This window comes from Fusarium fujikuroi, chromosome FFUJ_chr01 (genome assembly GCF_900079805.1).
Source record: "Fusarium fujikuroi IMI 58289 draft genome, chromosome FFUJ_chr01".
NCBI lineage: Eukaryota > Fungi > Ascomycota > Sordariomycetes > Hypocreales > Nectriaceae > Fusarium > Fusarium fujikuroi.
Window position 1 is genome coordinate 5,124,941 of NC_036622.1, and position 21,933 is coordinate 5,146,873.

Consider the following 21,933-nt stretch of genomic DNA (forward strand, 5'->3'; position numbering starts at 1 on the left):
ACGGGATTGGATGGATACACGTACTATATTTATTCAATGGACCGACTGCAGGTTTATTTATGGAACTCTCCTCTGTGGATCGGTAGAGATTACCACTGCAAGGTGTTTTGCCAGGAACACGAGATATCCTTGGCTTTTTGCCATATGGTCAGCGATCATGACTGAGGTGATAATTATAGCGATGTACATAGCGAAGCACGAGTTGACTTGAGATCAATGAATTTGTGCTGGCTAATTAGGTAGGGAATAAAGGAATGGATGGTTTGACAGTGGCTGAATATTGATTGATGATGGCTGCATATCGTGGAATGGCAGGGAATTTGATAGACAGCTAAAAAGCAGGAAAATACGGTTAGTGGTGAATCGGACTCATGATCAGATATACTTAGTCTAGACGATCGATCACCCGCCATTTAATTACTGTTTCTTTGATTTGTTTGTTTTATACAGAAACTGATTAATTCATTTGCAACAATGGATGCATGCATAAGGGAGCGGCCTCATTTTATCACGTTATCCCAGTTCAGAGGGTCCGTAACCTTAAATCAAGATGGATGGCAGAGAGAGAGACCATCAGAAGGGTGAGGTGGCTATACGAATGGGCTGAGTCCGACGGACATTTCCATTGCATGGTGCAGACAGAGTATTAATTGTTACGCTAGCTGGTGAGTTTATATGTCATTTCAGTGGATGGCTGGGATGTGCACTAACAGTGGGGACTACCTATGCATGACTGCACTGCCGCAGTCCTCCATCTCAATCTGCATCCGTTCCCTCATCAACATAGCCCAGCAAAGTATTAGTTATGTCATGCCGATCGATGCATGGCAAGGAGGAGTGCGATGATGTGATCTTTTATTCTGAGACCGGCATATTAATCAAATCCAGAGACACCATCCAGTGAATGGCCAGCACTGCCTTCGTTGACTCCGGCAGTTCTGCAAGTGTGTTGTGGGATCCCTCCCAAGGCTGATTGAGTTCATCCACAGGCACAACGTTAGTGGAAAGCTAAGCCAATCCGCCGTTGGAGGCGGGATGCTGCGTCCCGTCTTTACGGTTCCATCCAACTCATTTCAGACCCCACCCGTCCGTCAAATGTGCAGTAAAGATCAGTTAGTATGTACGGACCATACAGTAACACGAGGGGCTGCATGAGATGTTCATCAAGCACGTCGTTCTTGGCCGTATGCGTCATAGCATCTGAAATCGGAATTCATGATAGTAAAATTATCGCAAGACTATACAAGACAAGACAAGACAAGACAAGACTGCCTCATCCGACGTAAACAGTAGCAACATTAGGTAGTCTGAGACATGCTAGTTGCAGCAAAACCGTCCACTCTGGCCAAATCCTGTCTCCAGAAATCAAGGAACCCACCTCCAATTCAGGATCTGGTAGCGACGAAAAGCCCAGGTCAGGGCACTCCACCTCACTGCCAGTGGAGTTCCATCAGTTATCGCTACGGGCTGGGCACCCCAGAAAGAGTACCTAGGCGAAAAAAGAACGCCTGAACCCCCGGAGTCCTGTGCCCTGCCACCCTGGGCTTGGCGGACTTCCATATGGCTGACCTTACCTAGTACTTTACGGAGTACCTTGGGCTGGGTTCGCCCGCCCCAGGCTTTCTCTGCCCGTCCATGGTTAGGTGCTCTTTAAGTTAGCCCGCCCTCTCTTCTCACCCCCCCTGCTTGGGCTGTTTCAGCGACCCAATCTTATGGAGGTCAAGGAACTCACTCCCATCTGTTCTGCCTCTCTCTTGACTAAACTAAAGCTGACATCCTCTTACTACAAACGCTTGGGCTCTTCTTCTTTTTCCTTTCATCTCATTTCTCTCTTCTCAACAACGACAATATCCATTATTTCCCTGGTCAGGCCGTTTTCAGCCACCAATTAACTCGACAACAAATCCCTCGTAATCGCGACTCCGTCTCTCGCTTCTCTTCCGCTTTTCCTCGTCGCGCGACTCCTTTTTTTGTCCAATTTTCGTATAACTTTATTCGACTACTGTTCTGTACTGTAGTGCACTTGCTCACCTCGGTACCCGTGGCCACCTCATCCGCGTGAGCAAAGCACCCTGTACCTTAATATAGACACGACCGCCCCAACCGAACCACCGCGTCTTTACTGTCTGTCGCAGTCGAATTTTCTTCAATCAACAACAGCAACTTTTCATCATCGTCCGTCGAGCGATATCGACGAGTATTTTCATCACTTCGACTATTTCCCCGTGACTCCCGGTCGGAGTCATTCCATGTCCACCGTGGCTACCCGGCTAGAATCTCGCAAATCGCTCCTTGGAGCTGACACCGGCTTCGGATACGGAGGCCATTCATACAACAACTCCTACGGAGACAACAGTTACGCTCCTTCTCCAGTCCCGTCTCCACAGCCTATTCCTCAGCCTGCCGCCTTCGCCCAGCCCAACTTTGCCGACGCTGGAGTTGAACCCGCATACAACCAGGGCTTCGCCTATAGAGAAGGCCTCACCCCTTCGCTTCCTGCGCAGAGTATGAAGAATGGCAAGATCGATTTCATGAAGAGCAGATGGCCTGCCTCTTTCATGGCCGTCTCTCTTCTCCAGGCCATTCTGTGCATTTGCTTTGAGGCGTACGTCATCTCCGTATCTTTCGGCATCCGTGCCTCTTGCTGACCCCTTATCTAGCTATGTGTTCGGCAAGTTCCAGGTCAACCTTGGCACCCATATCAGCGCTCCCAAGGTTCAATCTCAGTACAAGACTATCCCGACTTTCTTGACGCTTTTCATCTTTGGTTTCCTTTACACCCTGGTCGTCGTCTGGGATGCTCTCCGACAAAAGAACACCATTCAAGTCATTGGTGTCTGCTTCTCTAACCTGGCACTTATGGTTTACACGACTATCCAAGTTGATCAAATTTCCGAGGCCTTTGATATTCTCGAGCAGAACAATGCTCTCAAGCGTGGCATGACTGCTGCCGAGCTTTGGCACGATGTGAAGCCTTATCTGGTGGCTATTCCTGCCATCATCGCTCTTGCTACCCTCGTTATGGGCTTCCTTTCGTGGAAGATTTACCAGGAGTATGCGTGGGATATTCTCAAGAACATTGGTGCCGATTATCGCATGAAGAAGCGATTCCTTCACTACCAGGTATGCTGCACTCTTTCATCCAGACTCCTTGGTCAATGGCTAACTCGGATCAGATCTACATCGCTCTGCTCAAGTTCGATTTCTTCTTCTTCCTAGGCTTCATCGTTCAATTCGTTGTCGTTGTTGCTGACAAGGATGACCCTGAATTCGCCCTAACCATCGTCACCATCCCCATTACCATCCTCATCCTTCTCGCTGCCGCTTTCTTCACCCGACGAGAGAACAAGATCGGCATGGTCTGCATCATCATCCTCTATCTCGGAGGTCTAAGCTATTTTATCTTCAAGCTTGTACGAATCTATCAGCCTGGACACCGAGATAGTTACGAAGCCGTTCGTCGATCATTGACTGCATTTGCTGTCATCACCATTCTTCTCATCCTTCTCACCATTACCAACGCCATCGTGTGCATGCGAAACTTTGGCAAGGGCCTGAAGCCCCATCTGCAGTCCTTGTCTCGAAAGCGCAAGGTCGAGGAGAAGCCTGATATCAACTCAATCAACATGCAGGATGTCAAGCCTCAAATTCCCAGCCGAATGACCATTGATTAAGCGGCCCCTCGCAAGTCATGATTCTTCAAAAACAATATTTTGGAGGCATCATTGTACAAAGACACGAATTTACGAAAGGATACAAAATTTTTCCCTTGTCTATGGCACCAGTCACAAAGGGCGGGCTCAGGATGGACGGTGACCAAACGGGTGCGGCGTGAACAGAAGGCGACGAAGTGATATCCCATGGTGTCGGAAACTTGCTTGGACTTTTTTATTCTATTTACTTTGGTTGTTTTTTGTTTCCTATGTTAGACCCAACCATATTAGGCGTTCAATGCTCCACCACATGGAATGAGATCCAGGAGCTGATACATAGTTCTTTTGTTACTTTTACTTTGTCCCCTGATCAATTGGATTGCGGGTTCTCATGATCAGATAATCCGATAGGAATTGAATAGTGAAATCAGGCATATACAAAATGGCCCGTGCTTGTGTGGTCTATGAGACTGTCCATATGTGAATCACGTCATGAAACCATCAGGACTCTGACTCAATACACTCACTGGTTTCAACTCTGTGAAGCCTGATGCGAGACAAAAGTGTAGCTAGGACGTTGCATGTTTCATGGCTTATGCTGGAGAAAAGATCGACGTGTCGGTCTAGGAGGCAAGGGAAATATCCCAACAGGTACAATTCTAAAACAAAATGCCAAAACGCCCGCTTTCCATTCTTGATTTTGAACCAAAGCCGAAGCAGAGTCCTTGCTGGACTCGTTCAAGATAATAAACGCCAATCCACCTTGCCCAATGTGGCAGTGCGCTGTGATACGTAACATGACCATGCATGTAATAATGCTAGCAGGGAGAGTATGTTATAGTCTGATCTGAATGGCATCCTTAAGGTGACCTTCTGTTGGGCAGTAAGGACACTTGTACCGTGCTGCTTTCACTATGTTGTTCAGAGACTCGCGGCAGAGAACATGACCGCAACTGAGCATCATGGGAGGATTGTCTTGAGTCGTCTGCTCTTTACTGACGGGGCAGACAAAGATGGGATGATAAATCATAAACTCGGGCAAGGGTGTTGCGAAGGCAAGTTCGTTCTCTGTCGTCCATTCTGTCTTCTTCTCCCGCATATAAGTTGTATACTTGATCAGGCGTGGAAGAGCGATAGAGCCTGCTGTGACGGCGATATAGAGGGGTGATTCCGCCGATAGGCCAAGTAGTGAGCAGAATTCGCGAGTAAACGACATGGCTACGTCCTCGAACGCTGAATCTGTCTCGAATATATGGCTGTAAGGCGATTTTGCCAGGTTAGGGGCGAATACCACAGCGCTGGAGAGTTGTTGTATCTCTAGCAAATGACGGTTCTGGAAACGAGGGAAGTTCTGGCGAGCATAGTTAATCGCTCCGCCGAGTCCATTAGTTGCAGGTTCGTCAGGAAGACCGTTGACAGATGGGCCTTTGAACAGCCAGACATATTGAAGCTTTATAAGCTCAAATTCGAGTGTGCTTCCCCTGGCCTCGAGATGGACGCCGTTTGCGTGGGCCCAGTTGATGGCGGGTAGGAGATTATGGTCCTTGAGCTGCGAAAGGATGCTATACATTTCCGCAAACTTGTTTTGTAAATGCTCTGAATGTAGACCTGCCATTTCATCTTCTAAGTCATCCTCGCTTTCCATATCATCATCGCCATCCTCGTCTGTTTGTGAAATGGTATGGGCTTTGCGGCCGGGAGGGTGATCTGTGGCTTCTTTGAGAAATGTCGAGGCGACAGAAAATTGACCTTCGCGAAGAAGATGCATGGCTATCGCACGGTTGATGAGTCGCGGGTGGTCCGCCATAGCATCAGTCTCCATAGGGAGTTCTCGGTGAGGAAGAGCCTGTGTCGGTCAGTCAGATGTCGTTGCCATCAAAAGCTAGAGGTTATTGGCAAACCTTGTCAAGGGCCTTTCCAAAGGACTTCTGCGCTTTGGTGATATCCTTTAGGTCTACGTTGATTCGTTCGAAGCGGGCTTTGACTGGATTTTGCAATGTCATCATGGCCATGCCAGTTCGAGTGGCGTCTTGCTCTATTACAGTGGTTAGTTGTTGATAGTATCGGAGGAAAGCCAGCTCACCTTGAGCAATCTTCTCACGAGCATTAGTAAGAAGGTCAATGACTTTATCTACATCATCGACCACGGTTTTGAGTGTTCTGTTCCTCATACGAGCCAGCTCAACCATGAGTGGTGCAAAGGGCGAGACATGATCGTTATCAGCTTCCGCCATGGCTGGGGACTATGTGGGTTTTTGAATCAGATGTAGAAGATATGATCAAGACCGAGAGTTATTTTTAGCGCGAAGTGAAGCTTCCAAAGCCAAAGAGAGTCATGGGCTCATCCAATAGCTAGGATATTCCACGGGTGGACGTCAAAATGCCGGTTGTGTTGAATGTTGATGTCGTTTGCGGATTCAACGGTGACGGAACGATCCGAGCTTAGGTACCTGAGGTAAGTAGATAAGAGGGAGGCGGGTACATTATCGCTATCGATAAGGGGAATACCGAGGCTTTGCTGCTAAAGGGGACCGGTCTCGCTCTCCCGCTTAATGAAGGCCAATTAAACGAGAGTAGATTTTGGCTACCTTACGCTTTGACAACAGCTTCACCTTAATTACAATCTACATATGCAGCTGTTGTCTCCTCTTCGACTTACCACAACAACTATCACATATTGAATCATCCTCCTCATATAGCAAGTGACGACGAAAGTGTCGAGTGACCCCAGTCTTCCCCCAGGGATTCACGTGGGGCCTCTGGGAATTAGTGCCCCGCCTTTAGCTTGTAAAGTCTTCGGCTGCGTCTGCGATAGGTACTTGAAGCAGGTACCGAGAGCTAACCTGGGAGCTATTGCATCACATGAAGGCCCTGTAATGTTAGTTGCCTCTCAGACCTGTTCAACACCGAAAAAAGGCCTCCAAAGACACGCGCGCCTAAACGAAACTACTAGAGACGTCCTCTTGCTACTCCTCGCTCACCACGGGTGAGGATGAAGCTCGAGACTGCGTCTATCAAATACACGGGCCAATGACGACACCATGGCTTTCAGATTTCCAGATCCTCGACTTCGAGTCGACGATGAACTCTCGACAGGCACCACCGCCAAGGGGTCTGTCGCCCGTACAGCGACCACCTCCAACTCTAGCACCACGCGAGAAAGTCCCCCCAACGGTATCCCTCCGTTAGAGGTTTCCGCATACAATGAAGCTGCGGATTCTCAACCTCTACCCTCGCCGAGGCGCAAAAATCTTGTCTTTGCCGATCCTTTCGCCTTTCGGTACGTCGCGAACAAACACTCCTGGAGCTTCCAAGGCTAACACAGCATCAGGTATCTCGAGGAAGGCAGCAACGTTGTCGTTGTCGAGCGCCGTGGCATTTTACGCGGATACGAGTCGTACCTAGTCGAACAATGGGCGTGTTCTCGAAAACCACCAACACTCCTGATCGTCACTTATACTGGAGACGAAAAACACTCGGTCGTTGTAGGTGTGCTCTCTGTTCCAATAGACGAGAGTCTTTGGCCTCCAAGGCTACGCTTCTACTTTGATCAACTCCAGGATTCACATGCGCGGCCCAAGGAGACTGAGCTTGGAGAGCTTATGGTTACTAATCTGAGTAATTTCCCTTCGGCCCTTACCGTTATTATGGTACCTGAGGGTGATATCCGAAAATATCGCACCTCGTTCATTGTCAATGAGGATTTGAAACGATTAGGATGTTCTGGGCGATCAGGCATGACTCTGTCAGATCCAACTGAAGCAACGCAGCTCAAGTTCTTGCAGCTCTACAGGACGAGCGATCGAGTACCTGTTCCGCAAGCTGTAGTCGAACTCATCAAGCTTTGTCAAGTCACATTATACATGTTTGACAAGCTGGGGCACCAATACATCGATGGGCTGCTTTGCGACAAGACAGAAATGGCTATCAACAACTGGTGGATCGAAATTGGTGCTGAACACTATAATTTTGAGCCTACCGATGGCATATTAGGCCCCAGTACGGTAGCGGCATTACTGGGCATGTTCATGGGTGCTCGAAATCGTCTCCATTGGTACGGAGCCCCGGTGTCAAAGGATGTATTTGACCTCGAAAACACTAAGCGTGGTATTGGTCACTTCCAAAAATCACAAAAGCTCGAGAAGACGCGAAGGCTGGACCGTCAAACTCTTCTCAAGCTCTACACTGTGTCTGCCAAGGCTGCTGCTGGCGAAATTTGGGGTGTACAGAGGGCTGTGAAGTCAACACTGACAGAAGTCGGAGGTAAGAGGGGTGAGCTTGTAATGGGAATGGTGTCAGGAAAAGACAAAGGAGGACTGGCTGATATCGAGACACTCGACATTGGCACTTTTGCTAGCTTAGCATATGGCGAACGGGCCAAATGGCTCTGGCATGGCAAGCCTCGGAGAAGCGTCGCTGAGCTACCACATCACAGTCCAGAATTGAGCAGCGCGGTACCTTGGAAAGAGGAAGAAGCGAATCCAAACCCGAAACGCGTACATTCAGCGCCTGCCGAGAACGAACTAGATGCGAAGCGACTGGACGAGACTCCTGATGTTTACTCGGGCCACCCACCTGGTTCCGCCGTTAGTGTCGCTGATGGATCAGGTGATAAGGAGGCTTCGCGGAAGAATATCTTCAAAGGTGTCGCTGGGAAAATGAACGACGCTAGGTCTGGTTTTGGACGTATCAAGGATGTCGTTGGGGGAGGCTTACGTGGTCACACCAGTCGACCTTCGGTTTCAACGAGAGATGACTTTTTAGAATCGGGCCCCAGAAGTTCAAGTCAGGGGCTCACACCAGGAATTACACAACCACCAGCGCCCACACAAGGAGTGGGCAGAGCCTTCACATGGAACAACAAACCGCAGGAGTATCTAGCCGCGATGAAACGAGCAGACGCGGAAGGGGCAGCAGGTTTCCCACAGCTTTCGCACTTTGCGTCCACCTCGACAGTTGACATTAAGCAGCCGGCCTCAGCTCCCGTGGAAGCACAAAAGCGCGAGCAAGATGGGGAGTTATTTGATATTGGGGTGGAAGTGCGTAAGGATGTGTTGTCTAAAGCACCCTCCGCTGTTGGATCTCTTGTTGATGAGCATGACCTCCAAGGGCCTGTTCTGGATGCAGAACTCAATGATGATCTATCGAAAAGGGGGCTCTCGCGACGACACAGTATTCAGTTATCACAGTGCCCACACATGACCGTTCTCAACGAAAATCGTTGGCCACGACGAATGTCATTTGGCGATGCTGAAGAGGCAGTATTGCAGTGGGAACCCCTCATCGACGTGTCAGATGTAGCGGATGGTCTTGCCAATATCGAAGCCTTCAACGACCTAGCTCAGCATTTTAATCAATGCTTGGAGGAAATGAAGCACCGTATTGAGCCATGGGTCACGGAAAAGATCAGTGCAGTTGAGGCTCTCGATGAACGCTACGCAAAAGACAAGGACGAAATGCATGCACTCTACTACCAGCTGAACGAGGCATGCCAGCGTATACGTATAACTTCTCATGAGCTCCTTGCTGAGGAGCGGTCTCACCTCTTGGAGGGCCTTAAGGAGGTTGAGGCGCTCGTAGCTCGTCTCGACTATGAAATCAATGCTCTATTACAAAAAGTGGTCGATGTCGAAGATGGCATTGTTACTTTTGAGAGGCAGGTGGAGGATATGGAGAAGAGAGCTGAGGCTTTGAAGGCCGAGCTTGAGACCGAAGGGTGGCTTCACTGGATGTTCAGAACTGTCACGGGGATCGGGACAGGTCCAGATATTACAAGGTCGCCGTCTTGATCCAGGGGGTGATGTTGGGTAAAGAGCGTTTTCTTGGGGATGATATTCCCCTAAAAGGTCATCAGCACGGAGTTTTGGGACATCGATATCATATCAGACATAGCATAGCACACCCCTGAGTACAAGGCATTTTTTAGGGTCATACTGAATAAACTTAATCTAGTTATCCATATACCAAAGCGTCATCTCTGGCCTGACCTGGATTCGTTCATGTACAGGCATATATTATACAGCAACATCTCCCGTTGCACCGTCGGTCATCATTTCGTGATGCAAGCGCCAGATATCGATTCAGACCCAATATCTATCCATTCTCCCGAGTAATCGTACAAAGCTTCAATTCATAACCCCAGCCTATTTGCGGCCCGTCCTCTAAATGGTCTGTTGAGGTCGTAAAATGTTCGCGTTTCGCTCATCACGCTTAGAACATGCCACCACCGGCCTGCTGGCCGCCTCCGAGAGCCTGGCCCTGCTGCTGCATGATCTCGCTGACCTTCATGGATGTATCGAGGAACTTGGCTGTGCAGCGGTCGAGGCAGACGGACTCGCCCTTGTTGAGCTCACCCTCACGGTAGTCGTTAGGAACGCACTTCTTCTGGCAAGACTGCTGAAGACTGTGACATCACAATTTAGTATCAATGCGTGTGCTTGTTGAGCGTTGAGGCTTACCGGTTGTAGGTGTCGGCCATCATGCGCATCTCGCTCTCAACGGCAGCAATCTTTTGCTCCGATGTAGGCTGAGGTCGACCCATTCCGAGGAAACTCATTTTGGCGGTGTTGGAGGAGGTGGTTGGGCGGTTTGGTTTAATTAAGACGTTGTGATGGTTAAAGGCTGCGTTATGACGGCGTTTTGGGGTCTTGAACTGGATAATGGGAAATTTTCCACTTATCGCGGATTGGCCGATTATGTAAGGATACATGTTCCAGCTACCCTGCACCAAGGTATCATGAACCAATTTGTACATGAACTTAGGGCGTTATAACGCTTATAGTTGCAGCGTTCTCATATGAACGTTATAATGATATTGGATTATGCCTCCGGAATAAGGGGAAATACACAAGTATTGTGGCAGCATCGTCTTGTTGCTGGTTGGAGCCTCAATCGACTAGCACTAATGGGACTCACTGACTTAACCCTCACTGTTTCACTACCACACCAATTACAATTGACATAAACTATTCTTTCATATTGCGCTATTTGGTATTATAATCATTCCGTCATTTAATTCCTAAAGGTAATGTTCTTCGTGCGAGTCCACTCGTCAAGACCAGCAGATGCACCAAAACGGCCATATCCACTAGCCTTTGCTCCTCCATGAGGCAGACCGCTCTCATCGTGAATACTCATATTGTTGATATGGACAGCACCTGTCTCGATCTCGCGAGCAATTCGGAGGCCTCTCTGGAGGTCAGATGTGAAAACAGCAGAGCTCAAGCCGTACTCGGTATCGTTGGCGATCTTGATGGCCTCCTCCTCCGTCTCAATAGCCATCAGAGAAACTGTAGGGCCAAAGGACTCCGACTTATAAATGTCCATTTCTGTGGTGACATCTCTCACAACAATTGGTCTCATACGGGTCTTGCTTGACTCTTCGACATCAGGGTTTCCGTGAACCAGGGAGGCACCCTTAGAAATGGCATCCTTGATCAAGGCCTTGTTCTTTTCAACAGGAGCCGATGCCACAAGAACAGGTGCGTCCGCCTTAGAGGAGAAGACTTGTTCGATGGTTGCTGACAGCTTCTTCTCAAACTCGTCCTTGACATTCTTGTGCACAAGGATCCTTTCGGTAGACATGCAGACTTGCCCCGAGTTCATGAACGCTCCAAGGGTGCATTGCAGCGCGGCGAGATCGAGGTCCGCATCCTCCCATACGATAGCTGGGGCCTTGCCACCCAACTCCAATATAACAGGTTTGAGGTTCTCGCCTGCAAGTTTACCGATGATACGGCCAACAGGTGTGCTGCCAGTGAAGTTGATCTTCTTGACTTCAGGGTGCTCAATCAATGCGGCGGTGACTGCTGCAGCATTGGCTCTCTCGTGAAAGATGACGTTAAGGACACCATCAGGGAGTCCTGCCTCTCTGAAAACATCGGCAATAGCCCAGAGTGTTCGAGGAGAAACCTCACTGGCCTTGAAGACCACTGTGTTACCAGCGGCCATGGGGAAAACAACAGATCTTGTGCCGAGAATATAAGGGGCGTTCCTGGATTGACATGTTAGTCACTCCTGAGACTCATCCGGGTACGAGAAACGTACCATGGCGCAATTGCTACAACGACACCATAAGGCTCTCTCAAGACGAGAGCGGTTGTGTTGGGATCCGACACAGTGGGAATGGCGCCCTCCAGTGTTCCTATACGACCGGCAACTTCCTTCAGATGGCTAATGCCTGTGCTGATATCGAAATCGGCCCAGGTAGCATCGCTGCCAGTCTCTGACATGGAGTACTTGCGCAGCTCATCACGTCGCTTTTCCATAATCTCGGCGGCCTTGAGAAAGAGATCCCGGCGCTCACTAGGCCTTGTCTTGCGCCATGACTTGAAAGCCTCAGCAGCAGCCTCGACAGCAGCATTGGCATCCTTGACGTCAGCACTGTGGTAGCGGTGGACGACCTCGCCGCTGGCGGGAGACACGACATCAACAGCCCTTTCACTGGTGTGATCGCTGCCGTTGATGAGGAAAGGCACAGTATGAAGCTTGGTCGCCATGATGAAGACAGGGAGGGTATCAAGTTTCAGATTAGAGAGTAGGTGATATTGTAGTCAGGCTGGATGGGGCGACAGTCGGGCAGGATGACTGTTTATATAGGCGGTTTCGACGAGAGAAAGCCCATGAAAAGAACGTAACTTGCTACTGGTACATTGTAGTCTACTATGCATCCTTAGCATATAGCAGTGCATGTGGGATAGCTTAGTGATGCGGATCGGCTCCTCCACTTGGAAGAAAGAGGTAAGAGACGCACAGAAGGAGGAGTAGGATCCCCTAGACACTAGTACACAGCCCCGCATATTGAGTGTGGGCGACCCGCGGAATAAGAGGGGGATCCTGAATTGTGGTGTTGTTCGGCACTTTCACCGGGTTTGGACTGGAGATCGCCATTTGACAAGTAGCATGGCGTAGATAGATCAAGTAGCCATGTCCGAGGCTTGTCTAGCGTGGGAAGTGACTCCAATTGCATTGGCATTCCCGATAATTTGGAATATTTGAACGATGTTCACTTATAAGGACCGTGGAAGGTTTCGGAAAGGAACAGGAAGAGCCGATCACTAACGGATATTTCCCGCCTCGCCTTTAAAATATTGCTGGCTTTTGATGTCCATCAGGCCAGGGTCCACGACTTGGGCGGCCCGAAACAGAAATGCAGGGTCGAGCCTGGAAATGTAGACTGCGCTTTCAGATTTGTAAGAGGGTATCAGTTATGTATCAGCCAAGTTTGAATAACGCATGTCCAGCAGGTATGTAATAAAACGCATCATGACTGTTGCATCGAATTTGGATCCAGGAAAGGCTGAGAAACATCCGTTGTTCGAATGCGAAGAGTTTCTACAGACACAGAGCGTCAGAACCGTGTCTCATCAACAACCAACACTATTCCCTTGATCAACCCACCGATTTCTGGCATCGATCCTGGAATTACAAAGTGGACCTCTGCTTTGAATCGCGGACAATGCACATCTTGGCCAGGGCGTTGGGGAGCGGGTTTGAGCTGACGCTTGACCGACTGACGAGGCTTGTCAGTTTCAGACATGATGAAGTGTTTGAGGAAGGGTGATTATGATTGTTGATGAAGAACAATGTGTGAAGAAAAGATAAGTGGTTTTTATGCAAAAAGCAAAGATGATTGATTATCTGACGCAAGTAAGGCAGGGAGGGAGATATGTTTTTAGCAGGATGCGCTCAGAGCATTCAGTGTATAGTGGTTGAGCCTGATTGGCTTAGCAGCTCATGCCCTTCATTGGAAGGACAAATAGCATTTGCGACTTGATGGACGGATTCCAAGGTACTATCACCATTATGTGATTTCAAATTACCATTACAGTTAGAGATGACAGTTTGCAGTGGTTTCATCCCTAGAAGAAGTTGAGGTTTAGATGATGAAAGGGCCGGTTCGGATTCAATGCAATACCAAGATATACTACTCAGCACATCGTCACACTTTTCTCTTCTCGACTTGTAGATACCACTACCGGAAGGAATAAAATAGTTTATCTATAATATGAGAAGGTCATCAACAGTAGTTCCCTCTTGTCTCTTCTTTCTTTTGGTTACACTCTTGTCAGCATCATGTGATGAGATGGTGGAACTCATAAATACGAGATGATCACATTACATAGGTAGTACTCAGCGTCCAAGCCTTGTATCGCCAACCAAACATTTTTACGAAATTACCTGAGTTCCAAATCGTCGCGCAGCATATTCTTCTTTCAGGACCTCATTTGAGTATATCCAATTGCCATATCTTTGAGTTGGGCCCCATATCATCATGATCATAGGCCTCGGCTGAATAATGCATACATCACGTGAGTGTTGATGACCCGCCAATCAGAGACTTCAATCCCCGCCGTAGGGATAATTTTCTAGGCCTGCCCCGCTCGTCTCCAGTTTGTCAGGTCGCTCAAAAGTCGTTGCATGAGGCAACAACGGTGAAAGAGTACCGTTTCTGTACCTTGCTGCACCTTCCCAGTTAAGATTGTCAAGCGAATTACTCTTTTCACGGAAGGACGGTGAAAAAAGCTGGTAATTGGCCAGGCCAATTAGCCACTCACATTCGAGTCGCCTTTTTTCGCACCTTGAAACCAGCGAAAAGCAATCTTCTCCCTAACAAACAAACCCCTCTCCTCCGTAGTCGGCCTTTGCTCACGCGCATTGTCTTTGCCAACACACGACGCGCCCACTCAGCGCCGCGACCCGAAATATCCATATCAACTCTCAACACCGACACCGGCACCGGCCGGTCAACGAACTCCGGGTATTTGCTTTTCGAAGCCTCCGATCCTTTGATTGCCCGTGTCCGTGTCCGTCTCGGCGCCGCTGCATCCTCGCATCATCCCGTCGCGTTCTTCCTCCGGGCCTCCGGCTCAGGGCATCGTCCCTATGGACGGTTCCATGATGGCTGGTGGGGCGGCCTCGATGAGTCCTACGAGCCCTGTCAGCTCCCGCCATGGTCATGGCCATGGGAACAGCAATGGCACCAACAAGCGCAAGAGGAGCAGCATGGTTGGCATTGAAAGTAGCCCAGGCAGTAATCTTGACGATCACGATGCTGAGCAGGAGAAGAAGCGCCAGCCTGGCGTCAAAAGGGCCTGCAACGAGTGTCGACAGCAAAAGGTGAGTCAACCTCCGAGAACAGACCGTCTAGATACCATTGTACTGAACAGAATTTTCCAATAGCTCCGATGCGACGTGGTGCAAGACCCTTTCCAAAGTTGCTCTCGGTGCAATCGCCTGAAACTAGAGTGCAAAATTGAATCAAACTTCAAGAGAGTAGGCAAAAGATCCAAGCACGCCGAAATGGAGAAGGAGATCGATCGACTGCGTCGCAGTCTTGCTCACGCAAAGTCTCAGGGCTTCACTCCAGAAGCAGATGACGATATGGACTCTCCCATTGCTGCGAGTAACCCTACCTATACTCACACTCACACCCGAAATCCTTCTTTAATGGGTTCTGACGAAGCTGTCTCGTCCCTGCTTCATCTCAAGCGCGGCGGGAACTACAACGTGCCACGATATTCACACGAACTAGAAAACGTCAAGCTAACGGAAGAAGATGTCAACAACCTCTTCCGACAGTTCTGGGCTTTCTACCATCAATTCCTACCCTTCCTCAACCCTTCACAGGCACCTGATCTCTTCTACCAACAGCATCCCCTCCTCTTCTGGTCCATTATCTCTGTTGCTGCCCGACGATACAATCCACCAAGCACAAACGATCTGCTCAACAATCTCTCGGGACCTCTGACACGTTTCTTGTGGTCAACGATAGGAGAAGTCCCGAGCAACTACTACGTGGTCAAGGCCATGTGTCTGCTGTGCACATGGCCACTACCCACAAGTACGACTTCGTCCGACCCTACGCACATTTTGTGTGGAGTAATGATGAAAACAGCTACTGGAATAGGTCTGCACCGGCCCAATAATATCCAAGACTTTTCTAGGGTGTCGGTTGAGTTGAACAAGGAACAACTCAATGACCGTGTGACAACGTGGGCGGTTTGTAACATTGTTGCGCAGTCTGTTGGAACTGGCTACGGCCAGCCAGCATCAACTCTTTATGACTGGACTCTGGCCTCACGAGCCGGAGAAGAGAGTGCTTTCCAACTATCACGAGATTTAGAGGCGCGGCTACAGATTGAGAGATTCTGTGACAAGGTATCGAAGGAGATGTACAGCAACGCTAGCGATCCCCGTGGCGTTGCAGGAGATGAACACCGGGCAATGCTGATGCGTGTCTATCGTCGAGATTACGCAGAGTTGAATGCTTCTATCCTTTCACAGGGGCTGGGCCCCATTGTCTCATTGCATCTCCGGGCAGCAGCTCTTCACATGCGCTTGGCCGGTTTCTTCGATTCCAGTAAGACCCCAGGCTATATGGATGATCTGATGGGCCTATGGCGAGCCACTGTCGCTTTTCTCGACGAAATTCTCGAAGTTGATCAAGCCACTAGTCCCCGGGACGGCGTCGGCGGACACTTACTTCTTCACTGCAGTAACTACATCGGACAGATGATGGTTGCAGCCGGCTTTGCCCTTCTCAAGCTCATGAGGTCGTTCTTTTCGAAGACTATAGACTTCCAGCGAGGTCGAACCCTCTTTCATCAGACGATCCGGGCTATCCGGGCTACCAGTGTTGTTCACAATGATCTTCAGTGGCGTTTGGCTGAACTCATGGTGCAGATGTGGAACGGCGCTCGACTCGAACACAATCAACATAACTTCAACAATAACGACAACTCGCCGATCCAGATGGATGACAGCCTCCAGCTCAAGGTTCGATGTCGTCACAGCATGAGCCTTGTATTCGATTCAGTCTGGAGGTGGAGGGAGGACTTCCAGGCATCGGGGCGAGGTACTATAGACTGTAGGTGATCCCCTCTCTCCCTATGTTTTGGTGAAGGTCCCTGAGTAGAGCATGTCTTGATTTGTCTTGTGCAAATATTGCAAGAATGCTAATACAGACAACAGCTGCCAAACAACCGACAAATCCAGATTCGGCTAATGAGTCTTCAGCATCATCAACACACATGGACAGCACTCTCGTACCGTCTCACACCCTCCCGCCTTCGAGTCTGCTCAGTACCAACAACACTCACAACAGCAACCCCAACTCGAACGGCGCCCTGACACCGGGGGCCACGGGACTCTCAGCTGTATCGTCAGCTCATAGTATGATGGCTGGTGTCAGTTACGGAGATGCGGCCAACTACGACTTCTTCGACCCCCAGCACTGGATGTTGGACGGTCTACTTGACTTTAACTACTCATACGTGCCTCCCTTGGAAGGCGCCTAGGAACGTGATCAACAACATTGGTACGATGAGTGAGAGGTGCATTAGACATGCATAGTCTTGAGAGCAATTTTTCCTTTTAAAACTGGCGTGAGGTTCGGCACTGTAACGGAGCATCATAAGCCAGCGGCAAGAACTTTTCTTCCTTCTCCCACTGAAGCGAGCCTGCTCTTTTGCTGACACTAGGTCTTCGCACGGGTTTATTTTCTTTTCTGATCTTGGGTTTCGCACTGTTTGCATCGTGATTAATCTTGAGACTGTTTGAGCCAGGGAGGATCTGCTCAACTACTGTGTTTCCATGCCGGGATGAGCTTGTTGAGAAATAAAATGGAAGTTGGAAGTGGTAAAAGACAGTCTACGTGTAATTATGCAGTATGACGAGATGTTAAGAGTTCAATAAAGACAAGCAATAATCATCATTCTTGTTGTCTATGTCCTTCCAGGGGATACAGATATTATTGCTCAAGCCATATAATGTGAAAAGGTATTGATTCTACAAAAGATCACTAGAATGTGACCTCGCCACAAGACACACCGTATCGTGCCTTAAAGTTGGCTCGTTTTGACCCATGGTAAGAGCAAGTACTTTCTTTGATGAATATTAGGATCAGCAAAGCCAATAATTTACTGGTTCTCATGATGTCTACCAGTTTGTACAGTTTCCATTCTCGTGTATCGAGACAAAGCTCGGAGGCACTTTTGCAACTTGGGCAAATTTCGAACAGAGACCTGATAGCCCATGGAGATTCCCAGGCAGAAATACATGCCCCCATTAGGCCGAGGCATTTGGCTAAGCGAGTTAGAAGTCGTCTCTGACCCATGCCATTTCACATTCATAACGTATATGGATACCATGGCGAAGGCGAGGTTGCAGGGAAACGGAGACGCGGGGACTTGATCCGTGAGCCGAGTCTAATTGAAGTTACGGTGACATTGACGTTGACAAGCGACAGACAGCAATAACCAGGTCCAGGGCCAGCGAGGACAGGGATCGGAGCATTCTGTCGTTCTCGTCTCAATGGCACGTACCACTATGTGCCCTCTCAGAACCCTATGGGGCACCATAACTGAAGCCGAAGCACGAGGATGAGAACTGGAGCTGCACTTCTGCCTCTGCCTGCTGCGATGTTTCACACAAACAGTACCTGTAGATCAATCTAATTAACTTTAAACCGATATATGACTCGGCTCACCGATGTCAGCCTGGAGAGGCAATCGCCGAAGATGCATGCAGCTCATCAACCAAGGACCCCGGCTCTTGGAGGTTGATTCGCAGCCGTCAGTCGCATCTGCCCCATCCATCGAGCTAGTGTGGCGATACGGTTGAGGACAGTGAATGCCATTGTAGAATCCCCGAAGCCCTCGCCAAGAATTTGTGGTCAAATTTGGCGTTTCCCGGCGTCGACAAGTCTATTGTCGGTTGCGTGACGATGGCCCTGATTCGACGTGCGGTAGAGAGCAAGGAACAATAGAATAATCTACGCCACAGCCGTTTGCCTTCACTTTATTTCCGAATTCCTCATCCATCCGAAATGAAGTTGCCGTGGCGTTTCCAGTGGTGTTCTTGACGGGTAAAAGGTACCATTGGGTTTCAAGAATGCAAAAGAGACAGTTTTGGGCGTCAATGACATCAAGTCAATAGTAGCTAATATCGATTGAATAGATGCTGGCTTGAGCATGAATTCCACGAGTGACAAGCCCTTGGAGTCGGTAACGGCCATGCCTCAGAGAGCCAAGATGAATGCATTCCTTGTCCGCCTTCGTGATTCGGAACATTGCCTTGCCCGGAAAACGCCTCGTCAGGGCAGTACAGTATATCGACTATTTCCGCAAAGCTCAGAAAGTCTCGGCAGTCAGGCAATCCATTCATCAACTATAGAGTTGGAATAACGCCTCGCAGCAGAGATGACATGACCTATATTGTCAAGTGAAGTATATGGCCGCATTTTCAGGCCGGCAATGCCCTGTTTGGCCTATTCTGCAGACCCATGACCGCATGAAACGGAAACGGCTGGGGGCCTTGGTGCGCGGCAGAAGACAAACCAAATACCTGGATTAAGCGCCTCCCAGACGACAAGAGTTGGCTGAAAACTTACTCTCAACGATGATGGCCCATTATTGTTTGTGTCGAATTCACTTCGACGAGGCATCCTCAGTAGGCTATGTAAAGCAAGCAATGCGGGTAATGCTTGGGCCAAACATTCTAGAAACTGAGCAGTGCCGGCTCCGGATAATCTTTTCAAATCCTGATTTCTCTATTGATATTCCATTGCAGGGATGCTGAGGGTAGCGGCCGATGATCCAAGTCGACACAGTGAGCATTCATAGACGAGAAACAAGGGCATCTGGAGAACGAAACCACTATTAGTATCTGAACGGAAGACGAGCCACTTACTCTTCAAGGCTGTAGCGGACCCTGGCAGAGAACCACGTCGAGTTTGGTCCCTGGCGGTCATTCTCTCTTCTGACTGACTCTGAGAAAACACAACCAACAGAGGCACAACCAACAACAAACAACACGCCCCCTCCCAGCCCCATCCAGTGCTTGCATCCTGTGTCCGCTCATGAAACTGGCCATCGATCTACGCTAGGATAAGCCTTCCTGCCTGTAGTAGAGCAATCCGAGCCCAGCCCAGCCCAGTTCCACGCAGCTTGCTTCACTAAAGAATGCAAGACTCGGCAAGCCGTTAGACGGCGCTTTCAAGTGCCGGGAGTCACGCGCCAACCCGCCCTGAAAGTTCTATTCTCTTGACCATAGTTGCAAGCAACTGCTGTATTTTCTGCCTGTGTGCCGCCAATTCCGAAAAGTGGCCTCGTCCTCCAATTTCCCTTCAAGAACACCATCTCGAGATGGAGAAAATACCAACCATGATCCTACATTCAGAGCACAGGCCCCATGAATCCTTAAGTTGGCTTAAGTCAGTACCGTGATTCTCTCTTTTTAGAGCCTGAAATTAAAGAGAAATATCCTGCTCCCAACGAGGGCATGAATCAACCCCTGGTCAGAAGAAACTGGAGACTTGTCAAATATGTGGATAGACTCAGGTCCGTAAGGCCCTATATCTATAGAGGCCTAGACTTGATAGAGAGAAAAAAGATCACGTTGCTGAGGCTATTTGGTGTTAAGAATTGCATTGCAATTTTCAAGGCTCTTTGCCGAGTACTTTGGTGTTTCTTGAATTTCAGGCCCTGGAAAACGATACCGTCACTGTAACTTCATGCTATATGCATAGAGACACAAGAGGAAAGATGTTTGAAATGATCAAACGGCCAGGAATTCTGGGTCCCCGTCGCCAGTGACTGGAGAGAGAGGCATGCCAGTAGACCAACGTTCCAGGCCAACATGGAGCCAGTGCTACAGCGAGCAAGCAGCTGTCGGTGAAGCATATAAATGAAGTAACTGGTAAGAGTTCCCTTCAGGTTGGACAAGGTAGCTGATTCGAGACTGTCTTGCTTTCCTCCGAGTAGGCCATGTGTTCGGCTTTCTCGGTAAGCATCAAGGAGGGGGCTGATATGGCAGTAGGCTGTGATATGAGAAAATCCCACAAAAGTCTCTAACTCAGTTTTTTTGATATGAAGAGAAACATTCAATACAGGCTAGAAGCCATGATAGAACTTTGGGGCGAGTGTTTGTCCTAGTGCAGAGGCGGCCGATAGCTGCGCACGTTTTGGCGCCTTTATAACACAAAGTTCAGGCAAATAAGTTCTAGCTATTCACGTAACGGCAAAGCCGACGACTAGCCTTAGGAGATTTGGTCTTCTGGGAGCACAGAACAACAATGCTGCTAAGCCAAATAGAGCAAGCTGGAGACATGACAGTTGTGAGCTAGGACTTGGTCCATGTAAAGAACAATAGGTAGCCACAATCAGCTGCTCACTTGGCAGAGGTGCAAAGAATCCTATTGACATCCAAAAAAGGATGTCGGGTCTGCTTGTTGCGGGCGTATCCAAGCATTGCGGTTACAAGATGATGTATGAGAGCGCACGTACCCTGGCCGAGCAGAACAACATAAGTGCCATCGCAGCATGGAGGGGAATCGGACATCCCCTTGTTCTCGTTACTACGTAGCGCATGCCGCAGGTCTGCGCCGTGGGTGAGTGTATTGACGCTGAATGACATGCTCTGCAATTGACCTTGATGTAAACAAGTCGAGGCGTCGGGCCGTAGACATGCGCAATCAGGGCAAAAGATGGGTGCGGAACCCCACGAGATTGGCTTCTGACTTCTGACGAGGGTGTGTGTTTTATTCCTCATTAACGATGATCGCCCGATAGATGATAAGATGAGATGGGTTGCCAAGCTAAGAAAAGACGAGGGAGGGGTTTGGGGGCGTCGCCTTGTGCCTGTGCTGGCTACGGAAGGCAACGCTAAAATTCAGCCTAGCAACAAATCGAAAACGTCTTTCTGCCAGGGCTCAAGGCTTGAGAAATGAATGTCAAGCCTGGCATTGGCAAGGTGCACCCCAGCGAGAGCCATGTCACAGCGGGGGGGCCGCCATTCATTGCAGACGGACGGATATGTACGGCACCACACCTGTAATGGATGGTTGTCTCAACGCTGATGAACCGTGTCATCACCTGCCTCTTCTGCTCGCAACGTACGAGCAACAAACACGTTATCTGGTCCCGAAAGTCTGGTACCGCCCACTCTGCATGAGCATGCGTGTGATTCGAAATATGACTGGGAGAAGGGGGAGCGGGTCGGACAGAAATGCGACCCTATGGACCGACATATACGAACTTTTGAGTTGAAATATGAGACGTCAAAAACGCGGCTAAACCTGCGAACAAGGCGGAATACTCGCGGCAAACACTCCCATGCTCGTTAGAAACACCTTAGCAAACATGCCTCGGTAGTTTCGATATGCTTGGTGTGTTGTAAGTGGTAGGGGGCGATCATCTAACCTGACGCGACAAGAGCGCTTAGAGTGGACATTAACGAGTCAGATGCGCATCGAAAAAGCCGGTGAATCGAGCAATCTCCC

At 49.3% G+C, this 21,933-nt stretch overlaps 8 protein-coding genes; 4 read left to right on the forward strand and 4 right to left on the reverse strand.

Moving 5' to 3' along the window:
* Window positions 1-2,249: 2,249 nt before the first annotated feature.
* Window positions 2,250-3,674, forward strand: FFUJ_00525 (uncharacterized protein; the record flags this gene model as incomplete). XM_023573196.1 has 3 exons in its annotated part: window positions 2,250-2,605; window positions 2,661-3,123; window positions 3,177-3,674. The coding sequence occupies 3 exons, from the start codon at window positions 2,250-2,252 to the stop codon at window positions 3,672-3,674; spliced, it is 1,317 nt and encodes a 438-aa protein (XP_023424958.1).
* Window positions 3,675-4,488: 814 nt separating this feature from the next.
* On the reverse strand, window positions 4,489-5,887 carry FFUJ_00524 (ubiquitin-protein ligase RMD5-like protein; the record flags this gene model as incomplete). XM_023573197.1 has 3 exons in its annotated part: window positions 4,489-5,499; window positions 5,555-5,688; window positions 5,737-5,887. 3 exons carry the CDS (start codon window positions 5,885-5,887, stop codon window positions 4,489-4,491), a joined length of 1,296 nt encoding a protein of 431 aa, XP_023424959.1.
* Window positions 5,888-6,694: 807 nt separating this feature from the next.
* On the forward strand, window positions 6,695-9,442 carry FFUJ_00523 (related to SIN3 protein-binding protein STB2; the record flags this gene model as incomplete). XM_023573198.1 has 2 exons in its annotated part: window positions 6,695-6,933; window positions 6,985-9,442. The coding sequence occupies 2 exons, from the start codon at window positions 6,695-6,697 to the stop codon at window positions 9,440-9,442; spliced, it is 2,697 nt and encodes an 898-aa protein (XP_023424960.1).
* Window positions 9,443-9,863: 421 nt separating this feature from the next.
* Window positions 9,864-10,209, reverse strand: FFUJ_00522 (probable mitochondrial import inner membrane translocase subunit TIM10; the record flags this gene model as incomplete). XM_023573199.1 has 2 exons in its annotated part: window positions 9,864-10,056; window positions 10,112-10,209. The coding sequence occupies 2 exons, from the start codon at window positions 10,207-10,209 to the stop codon at window positions 9,864-9,866; spliced, it is 291 nt and encodes a 96-aa protein (XP_023424961.1).
* A 455-nt stretch (window positions 10,210-10,664) lies between these two features.
* FFUJ_00521 (related to aldehyde dehydrogenase) lies at window positions 10,665-12,151 on the reverse strand (the record flags this gene model as incomplete). XM_023573200.1 has 2 exons in its annotated part: window positions 10,665-11,646; window positions 11,700-12,151. 2 exons carry the CDS (start codon window positions 12,149-12,151, stop codon window positions 10,665-10,667), a joined length of 1,434 nt encoding a protein of 477 aa, XP_023424962.1.
* A 764-nt stretch (window positions 12,152-12,915) lies between these two features.
* On the reverse strand, window positions 12,916-13,191 carry FFUJ_00520 (uncharacterized protein; the record flags this gene model as incomplete). XM_023573201.1 has 2 exons in its annotated part: window positions 12,916-12,986; window positions 13,053-13,191. 2 exons carry the CDS (start codon window positions 13,189-13,191, stop codon window positions 12,916-12,918), a joined length of 210 nt encoding a protein of 69 aa, XP_023424963.1.
* Window positions 13,192-14,552: 1,361 nt separating this feature from the next.
* On the forward strand, window positions 14,553-16,951 carry FFUJ_00519 (related to zinc finger transcription factor; the record flags this gene model as incomplete). XM_023573202.1 has 3 exons in its annotated part: window positions 14,553-14,771; window positions 14,835-16,521; window positions 16,626-16,951. 3 exons carry the CDS (start codon window positions 14,553-14,555, stop codon window positions 16,949-16,951), a joined length of 2,232 nt encoding a protein of 743 aa, XP_023424964.1.
* Window positions 16,952-17,767: 816 nt separating this feature from the next.
* Window positions 17,768-18,038, forward strand: FFUJ_00518 (uncharacterized protein; the record flags this gene model as incomplete). XM_023573203.1 has 2 exons in its annotated part: window positions 17,768-17,849; window positions 17,902-18,038. 2 exons carry the CDS (start codon window positions 17,768-17,770, stop codon window positions 18,036-18,038), a joined length of 219 nt encoding a protein of 72 aa, XP_023424965.1.
* Window positions 18,039-21,933: the final 3,895 nt, after the last annotated feature.